This window comes from Anarrhichthys ocellatus, unplaced genomic scaffold, assembly GCF_004355925.1.
Source record: "Anarrhichthys ocellatus isolate YVR2014 unplaced genomic scaffold, GSC_Weel_1.0 scaffold22, whole genome shotgun sequence".
NCBI lineage: Eukaryota > Metazoa > Chordata > Actinopteri > Perciformes > Anarhichadidae > Anarrhichthys > Anarrhichthys ocellatus.
Window position 1 is genome coordinate 1,732,211 of NW_022280052.1, and position 9,773 is coordinate 1,741,983.

Below are 9,773 nucleotides of genomic sequence, written 5' to 3' on the forward strand. Positions count from 1 at the left end.
TGTGTGTGTGTGTGTGTGTGTGTGTGTGTGTGTGTGTGTGTGTGTGTTGCTGAGCCAGAAAAGGGGGAGGTAGTTGGAGGGATGGAAGGATCAAAGCACCCAGGCTTGGTGCAGTGCAGAACAGGCTGCTCCTCTGCATACCTCCTCTTTTAACTCTTAACTAAGCTCTTAACTCTCGAGATACGAGCTCTGGAAACGAGGCTTCACCATCAACAAATGTAATATGCCTTTAATTAACAAACTGCAGTATACGATGTGATGCAGGGACAGTTTTCAACCACAGGATTTGTGACACATTTGTGTCGATAACCTAGTTTTCCTGATGATACATTTTTTTTTAGTTAGATTAATGTATTTGCTACATATTATAAAAGAATACATGACATTTGTATTCATAAGATTACTTTCTCCATTGCTGGGCACAATGATGCACACATTTATAGAAGAGTGAAGTGTCTCATATACAGCTGACCTGAAGTTGTCGCTTGACGCCCAAAATGATTTCCAAAGATTTGGAAACGACAGAGACTGATGATACAAGTTTTGAGGTTCAAATTAAGCAGGCAGCCCTTCCTACAATCACATTCAGATGTATTCAGGGAATTCTGTATCGACTTATTTGGGAGAAAAGCAGAATTTAAGTAGTTTTCCATGGAAAATATTATTCACTAGCCAATTAGTCCTGATTTAATGTGAGGTCTGGGCAACCGATGATAAAGCCAGCAATACAATTCAGCTCTGATGAAACGAGTAGGGGCGGTTAGTTTCAACAGATGTTTCATGTAGTTGCATTAACTTCATGGTTTCACATGGATTTCTTTACTATCTGTGGAAAGCATGTAGATCTCAGTCAAAAACTTTTTATTTACGATAAAACATGAACATTACCATGAAGTCAGAGGTATTGGCAAACCCGTGAGTTAGGTTTTATTGGAAGTTAAGCTGTGGAGTAGTAAATCTGTTAGTGCGGAGAGAAAATTCAGAGCTGCTCCACCCACAAATGAGTCCAACATGCTCTAAATGTTTCTCAAATGTTGCCCGTTTGTGTGTATTTAGGTTTGATGGAAACTTCAATACCAATGTCTCCAAGACCATCTGCTGTGACAGACTTTCCCCCAACGTCAACAGCCGAGCGTTCAACCCTGGACGGGACCTCAACTCAGGTTTGTCACACACACGCACGCACACACACCAAATGACAGGAGAATTTGCTAACATACACACTGACCTGGTTTAACAAATGAAACCCAGACACACAAAGCTTAAACCATGAAAACTTGAGACTTAATTTGTTTCTGCTGTGGACTCCACGCCAAAATGTTGAATAATTTATCAGCAATTGCCACAGGAACCAGATTTTAATTATTAAGTTGTATTATCTTCTCTGTTCTTCTTATCTTCTAAATGTTAAAAGGAGAGGACAGTGATCTGAGATGGAAATAATTAGCTGTGCGTGTCTTCAGCTTTTACAGTCCGTCCTGTGCTCCCTCACTCACACTTTCTTCTCTTTCTGTCTCTCCACTGTTTTTCATCTGGTTTGATTTTAAAATGTTTTTCACAGCCTGACATCAAATTCACTTTGTTTGACTTTGAACTCTGCGATTGTATTCAGGTAGTGTGTTTTTTTTACCACCCTGTTGTCGACGGGCTTTGTCAGTTCTTTGTTTCAGGCCTCACTTCACCTCAAATAGAATTAGCATCAGTTGCGACGTGTTCATGTCTGTCATCATGGTCCCTACATGTAACCTCAACGGCGTCCTCACAAGTCATCCAAGAGAGCGCAATGCAAAACAGTTTAATGGTGTTCTCATTGCTCCCACTACACGTTTATTGAGGCTCCAGATTGCATAAGCAGAATGTAAAACCCACATGTGTCTGCACCACATATGTCAGTCTGCGTTTGATTAGGAAGAAATGGAGCAAATTCACTAAAAACCAGGCAAAGGCCTACTTTCCCCTGTGTGTTTTTCTGTTCTGATGCCATCACTTGGTTAACAGTGTGTCCCCGCTGCTTCCACAGAAGACATATCCAGCTGTACGACATGCATTCATCACACATATGGGCTGCATTTTCCGGAATATTCAACTCACTTTCCTTGTGTCTCTCAAACTTCCAGTTTCAGTCCAGCACACATTCCCTTTACATGATCGTAATAATTCAACCTAAACCCATCTCTGTAAGATTTGCGAGTAAGTGTACGTTTTATAATCCCCCAAATATTTCTACAAAAGTTGTATTTTAAAAATTAAAATTGTAGAAAGCACTAAAGTAGATAATTTATTTCATGGCTATCTTACTTAACTGCAGTATGTTGTAAAATAACATCAAATTGAATCATTTTGGGCGTAATTATCCCAAATAAACTCTGTACCATCTTGGAGAGACTGTTTAAAGACATCAGTATCCTTCACATTAAGTGCTTGTCGGATCATCAAACAGCTCCTGAACCCTCCACCCTCCCCACACTTTACAGACATCAGAAACTGGGTGGCTCCATCAGAGTACTTTGTAAATCTGAAGGTGTGTGCCGTTATCCACATTTCTACGGTTAATTGCATCTCTCCATGATTCCAAGTTTTTTGTCCTGCCTTCAGGTTTGTCCATTGGGAACAGATCAGCACTTTTGCGTGGATGTGTTTGGAGGACAGTTGATACAAACTAGTTTATGTGAATAATTGCACCTCCTTTACACCCTGGGTATTGCACCAGGCCCCCCTCTTCCTTCCCTTTTTACAGGAAGCTTCCAACATCATTTGTTCTTCTTCTGTCCTTCATTTGTTCTACTGCCCCCACCCATTTTTTCCAGACTCCCCAGTCTGCTCCTCTCTCTCTGCCAACCATTCATAATGACGGCCATTCATAACGCGTCACCATCGGCTGGGTGTTCTTTTCCTTGCAAGCCAGTCACGGCGAGTTCAAGTTACCCCTCTCCTCTCCCTGTCCCTCACACTCGGCCCTCCTTGACCCCCACGTTCCCAGCGCATTCATTCTCTCCCATTTGTCTCAGCCCAGTCTAAACAAGCAGCTACAGAGGGGGGAGGAAGGGGGAAGCGGGTGAGAGAGGGAGGGATAATTGAGAGGGAGAGAGTGATGAATGAAGGGGAAGAAAGGAGGGGTGGGCGCTGATTGAAATAGAGTAATTGTATCAAGACTGCATTGCATTCTTTCAATCTTCTTTCCTCTCATCTTCAATTTTACTTCTTTTTAGAGGGGAGAAAGGGGGAGATAGGAGAGAGATAGTGGATGTGAGAGACATCAGTAGTGATGGCAGCAGGTGGGAGTGAAAAGACAAGTAGATGAGAGATGACTGGTGGCAGAGTGCTGTGTGGTTAGAGTACTAGTTTGATGCATCTTCTTTCTTCCATTTTTTTCCCCTTTCATCCATTTTTCCCTTTCTGCAGTCTTCCTCCCCTCCTGCGCAATTTCATCCATTTCGGTGCATTCTAACTTTTCCAAAGTTTCGACTTTAAATTGGATTACCACTCGACACACTGACTTGCATTCACCAATGCCAAGTTCTTTGGCTACGCGTGTGACCTATAACCTAATAATTCTCTGTCCAGTCAGAAGACTTGTCGCGCTGCAAGGCCTTTTCAAGTTGACAGAACTCAAACTAACAAAAGTATAGTGCTCATGTTGTGTAAGTTGTATAGGGCCTGATTTTTATTTTGAAAACCCATGCGATGCGAGTGAAAATGTAGCACCACAAAGGCATGCAAATGCTCACAATAAAGTGGGTATAATCAATGTGTTTGTCTATAAGCCACGCTAATGCCGGGTCTCCATGGAGAGCAAGGACAACCGCTGTCGTCCAGACTAGAATATTTTAACTACAGATGGCTGTGAAATTGTTCACGCCAATGCTTGGTCCCCGCAGGAGAAATCCTAATCATTGTTTGTTTATCCCCTGACTTTCCGTCTTACGCCACAAGTTTTCACCTTATCTTGTGAAATATCTCCACATACACGTTTTGGCACAAAATGTGGTACAGACATCTTCGGTTCCCAGGCGATGCAGCGTTCTGACTTCCTGACCTTGTAGTGGCAGCGTGGGGTTCGTGCCGATATTGAGTCAAATATCTGAACAACTACCGGATGGATTTCCATGACATTCATGCTTCCCATAGGATAGATCATAACAACTCTAGTGCTCCCTTCATTTTACATGTAGTGCCATTGTTGGGTCTAAATTTGAGTTTGTCCAATGCTTTGTTTTTTGACCAAATATTAGCAGAACTATTGACATCGCCATTAGCATTTAGCTCAAAGCGCTGCTGTGCCGAAGTATAACCTCACAGAGTTGCTGTAGCATGTTTGTAGATTTGATTCTTGTCATTCATGGAGAAAACAGAAATATATAACACAATTATGCTGTAATGTTTCAGTAAAATATTTATTTAATGGCTTGAGTCATTAGTAATAAAAGTTATTAAGAACATCATGTCTGTTCCTTAAGTTTAAATGGAAGAGTGAGGGAGCTAGCAGATACAAGTGGCACTTTGAGTAGTATTAAAGTTGTAGGAAATGGGTGTCATCATTTGGGTCCTAATTCTTGGCTTGTCCATCTGTTTCTGGGAAGATCTAAACACTGATGGCAGAGTGGAGCACTGTAGCCTGTCAGATGTATACACAGTCCTTCTTCCACTGTCAACACGACTGAGTGTTTCCTGTTTATATGAGCCTCAGAGATGGATGGAGTGACCGGGCAGGGATGATGTATGACAGTGGGGTGCAAGAACCAACAGTGTCTCAGAAACGTGATGTCTTTGCCAAGTACATGTGGTCAGAGGTGCATTTTGATGCTGTTTATAATGTTTGACAGTTGGACGGGTTCACAGTTTTTCTGTAATTTATCTATTTGTGTATATTTTTAATTTGTTTTGGGTTTTAGCATTAGTTGAATATTTGACATGTGATTTTCCCCCCCGACCATAGCAAATTGAAATTGCCTTTGGCTCGTAATATTGCCGGGAGGTTGGAGAAGTTTGAAACAGGTTCTCGTTAGCAGGTGATTAATTCGATGTGATCACAAGCCAACGTCCACATTTTGAGACGATTAAGACCCAGATGTTCTGCATGAATGGCGGTTAGCATGTCTTAAGACTTAATTAACAAGGTATTGAAACTCTATCCTTCTGTGGAAACCTCCACCTGAGTAATAATAAATAGTCAGCTAAATGGAAAAATAGTTGGATGTGCACAGCTGCCAATGACCTGCAGAAACCACAATGAATATTTATTAGTCATAAGAAATTAGATGTTGTACAGTAATACCTGGCTAAATCAAACAAACTGTCTTAGAAAAATATTATTTTGGACTGAATGTATTTGCCATGCTGGTCTGCTTGTCTGTGTTTTTTTAAGAGATTAATTGATTTAACGGCTGCATTATAGTATTATGTAACTTTACTAAAGCCTACTGACGGCTGCGCTCTGTTTCCTCCCCCTCCGTCTCTGTTTTCGCCTGTAAAGGGCCCAAAGTTTCTATTTGTGGCTCTCTAACTCCCTCCCCCTCCCCCCCAGTCTCTTTGTGAAAGGCTGTTTTGTGTTGCAGTGAGCGGAAAGGAAGTTGCTGGCTTTGTGATGGGATCTCTGTGAAGATACTGTTGACTCTGTGACCCAGTAAAAAAAATCTGTCTTAGTTTTGAGCAAATATGCTGCTAGTGTCTCTGCAGAGGTTGCAGTTAAGGCTGTTATTTCAGCTCGCCCTGCAGTTGCAGTAATGACACACAGATTATTATTATTTTTTTTGTAAATTAAAGAAATGTACTGTTACTTCGCAGTAGTTGAAGCGTTCTTCATCAAGTTCATTTATTCTATGAGAGGTAAATGTGTATACTTCAGTCCAGTTAGAAAGCAGAGCATTCAACTCCTCGTCATGCCTGAATAGGCAGGTTTGCATAGATTTTAGTTAGTTGGGAAAAGGCCAATAACGGAACACAACTGTTTATCAGAGGGAAAGTAGACGAGATAAAAAAGTTTGCGTGTACGTGAGTTTAAAATAGGCCTGTTCAAGATGAGCCAGGCCTGCACAGAAGCGACCGCCACACAATGCATGCTGGTTAGTTAAACATATGCAACTATAACCTCCAAGATCAAGGCAGCCGCAGTTGCTCTCCGACTGCAAAACGGCAGGGCATGATGGGAAATGCTTGGCATCCTCCCCCTGATCTAAGAGCTTATTGGCTTAGATTTTGGATCAACAACATACTACTAATGTCTGTACAGTACCCAACATTTTAGTCCTTTGGGTGGCAAAGTCATGACTTGGATTGGCTAGTACTCGTTGCCTTTGTTGGTTGGGTTTGTCAGGTTTAGGCATGAGGAGTGAGATTAGTTAGGGTTTAAGTAAGAATATAATTTTAGCCAATCGGAGGCAGAGTAGGGTGGGTCATGCCTTTACCATCATAGGAAATACAGTTGCCGACATCGTCACTTTGGGGGCGAATAAACACAAACGTCCTGCGGTCAAATTCGCCTTTTTTTCTGACACCTCGAGCATTCCACATAATACGGGGATTAAGATAAGATCATGAGATTGGTTTTTCTCACTTCCTCGGATTCAAACAGGGATCACAGTTAACCTGAACTTGAAAGGTCTCCCTCCTTAAAGACGTTGTGACATTAAAGGATAAATCTTAATAAAGAGAAACTCTCAAAAGAACTGAATTCCTTACTTACTCACATGTTTCACTTCCTTCCCTTCCATGATGCCTTTTCAACTTTGGTTTTCCTTCCTTGATCTCTCTCCTCACTGTTTCTCACTCCCTTGTCCCCTTTGTCCTTCCCTCTGTTTTTAACATGTTTGCTGTTCCCTGTCTGTCTCTTCCCTCTACAGTATTGGCAGACAACCTGAAGTCCAACCCGGGGATAAAGTGGCAGTACTTCAGCTCAGAGGAGGGCATCTTCACAGTCTTCCCTGCACACAAGTTTCAGTGCAAGGGAAGTTACGAGCACCGCAGCAGGTATTGAGACCAACTTCTCCTTTTGTTTAAATTTTTCTTTTTAATTATCAAGCTCGACGTTCTTGCCAAACACACAACTTGTTGACAGATATCGCTCACTTGTCAAAGTATCAGAACGGGCTAGCTGACGTCAAAACCACATCAACTTGTTCCTGCCCTCTTCCACCTCTCCTCCTCTTCCACCCCTCCTCCTCCTCCTCCTCACCCCTCCTCTCAGTCAGTTGCTGTGGGGTGGCCCAGAGGGCATATCGATGGCATGGCGCCCTCACACACCCTGACCACACATGCCCTTGGCAGGAATGTAACTCTGTCCCACTAAAGCCTGTTGGAATCTCACACCTCCAGTGTTGTGGTTTTTCTTGCGGCCGCGGCTGAAAGACGTTTCTGTTCTCTCTCTCTCTCGTCTTTTCTTTCTATATTATTTTGCATTGGCTCTCACTTCTTTTATTTTTTTGTTTTTCAGTCATGTCTTTTTGATTTTTTTTTTCCTTTTCTGGCTGTTCAAGTCAGTGAGCTGGCATACAGCCATGAGAGAAATGACGTTACTTGGCTCGCTTCAAGTGTGAATGAGGCTTTGTGAGTACATCACTCCCCTTCTCCAGCCTGTGTTAGTGTCTCCTTGTCCAGTAGACCACACACACAGGCGCTGACCACCCTAATCGCTGCACCCCATCAAGCTGATCCTATACCTATATTAACTTGTGCACCAAATATTGAAAATATACCTCAGAAAATAGATGTAGACCTAATTTTATACCAACAGCAGGCCAACAATGAGCACAAAGTCAGCTTTTTGAGAATCAAGCATTTATCTTTGGAAAGCAGAATGTTTGCTATGTTACTTTAGTTTTTTTTACTGTGGCAAGGCCTAAAAAGCAATTTAAATCTTATTTTGTAATCCAAAAACCCATCAGCATTAACTGAAAATTCAAACTCCTTTCATAACTTTTGAAGTTTGAAGGTTTCCAATATAGTTGTAGGAAATTGTGCAGAAATAAGTTTTCGACAAATAACCTCTGCATTGACAGCGGGAAACGAAGAAAGTGTTGAACCTCCACTAAGAATAACAGTAAAGGGAAGAGGAACTCTTGTGAAATCTGCAGTTGAGTGCAGACACACAGTCAAAAGCCACCCAAGAGAGACAACGAATGAGGAAAGGCTGAAAGAGAAAGACGCAATGTTTAGTTAACAGATACGTGAGACGCGATTAACATTTACTCGGCTCACAGAAAACGACATCACGTGTTTCCGTAGTTAATGCACTTAAATCTGTTTCAATTTATCATTTTATCATTACGGTACAAATGCTGGCACAGTGTGTGTTGTATACACATGTGTCTGATCTGGACATGTATTTGTATTTGTGTGTGTTCCTCCAGGCCTGTGTATGTGTCTGCAGTGCGACCCCAATCTAAACACATCGTGGTGATGGTGGACCACGGAGCGTCTGTAACTGATACCCAGCTTCAGATCGCCAGGGACTCTGCGCTGGTCATCCTCAACGCCGTCGATGAACATGACAAGGTTAGTGAAAGGGATTGGACCTCGTCTCTTTTACCTGGCTTTATTATGAAGAATGCAGAGTTTAACGCAAGTTTAGAGAGCATCAAATATGCTAAAATGTTTTTGAGATTAAAAAGAAAGGCCAACAACATTTCAGTGTTTCTCCAACTAACATGTTTGTATGAATCTCATTATCACTCCTCTCCAGATCTCCATTTTGTCAGTGGCCGAGGCGGTTCGCTCCTGTTCTCTGGACCAGTGCTATAAGAGTCTGCTCTCTCCGGCCACCAGCGAGACCAAGAGGAAGATGAGCACCTTCATCTCCAACATCAAGGCGTCAGATGGAGCCACACAGCACGCAGCGGGCTTCCAGAAGGCCTTCCAGCTGCTCCGAAACACCAGCAGTCTCTGCAAGCACAGTGCCAGTAAGAAATATGTGCTGACGCTGCATAGTAAGATCGTGTCCGTGTGCTGCCTCAGTTCCAGCTATTATTTTCCAACATAATCTACTCACCCGTCAATTTGTGTGATATAACTTGACACGAGCGTTGATTTTGTTTCTGTGTTCTATCAGCCACAGACATGGTGATCGTCTACCTGTCGTCCGGGATCACGTCCCGAGAGTCGTCGGAGCAGGAGAAGAGAGCGACACTCAGTGTGGTGAGAGAGGAGAACCGGCACCTCAACAACTCGGTCATGATCCTCACCTACGCTCTCATGAACGGTAGGTCACTTGTATTTACATTTACATCAAAGGTAAGAAATGATCACAAAATGCTGATTTCCCTGAACAATAATTGGTTAACCCCAAGTATTGTGCTGCAAATAAAATTTTTAAAATGCCATTATCACAGAGATTTCACATTTATTTATTTTTCTGATCAAATTTTCACCTGTTTTTTGATATTCAAAAAAAACAATCTAATAAATTCCAAGCATTGTTTTGAAAAATAAGATCCAAAGAGGCCCTACTTGTACTGAAACAAAGTACTTACTTGGGTATTTTAGAATAGCATCCCAGCTGAAAAATCATGTCTTTAAAAAAAATAGTCACGAAACACAATTTTGGAGCTGTGTTAGTCACATATCCTCCACATTCTTTTAGATTTTATTTTATTTGTTCTTGTTTTGCGCGTATCTGGTCAGCTGGGAGCCGTTTCTGTATGTTGGATATCCTTCCTCTATGTTCTTGGGGACAATGTGCTCAAGAGAAGAATGAAGGTTAGAGAGGTGCTCAGAAACCTCAAAGGCTTTTTTTGTGTGTGTGTGTGTGTGTGTGTGTGTGTGTGTGTGTGTGTGTGTGT

The 9,773-nt window shown here is 42.1% G+C and overlaps 1 protein-coding gene across 2 annotated transcripts in view; it reads left to right on the forward strand.

The window, feature by feature from the left end:
• The first annotated feature begins 32 nt into the window (after positions 1-32).
• Positions 33-9,773, forward strand: part of cachd1 (cache domain containing 1) — a 33,092-nt gene continuing 23,351 nt past the window's right edge. For both annotated transcript variants that reach the window (XM_031859417.1, XM_031859418.1), the window contains exons 1-5: positions 33-1,163; positions 6,840-6,966; positions 8,346-8,490; positions 8,678-8,894; positions 9,044-9,193. In XM_031859417.1, coding sequence (XP_031715277.1) covers positions 1,001-1,163; positions 6,840-6,966; positions 8,346-8,490; positions 8,678-8,894; positions 9,044-9,193 — 802 coding nt within the window. In that variant the 5' untranslated portion in view covers positions 33-1,000. The remainder of the gene's footprint in view (positions 1,164-6,839; positions 6,967-8,345; positions 8,491-8,677; positions 8,895-9,043; positions 9,194-9,773) is intronic.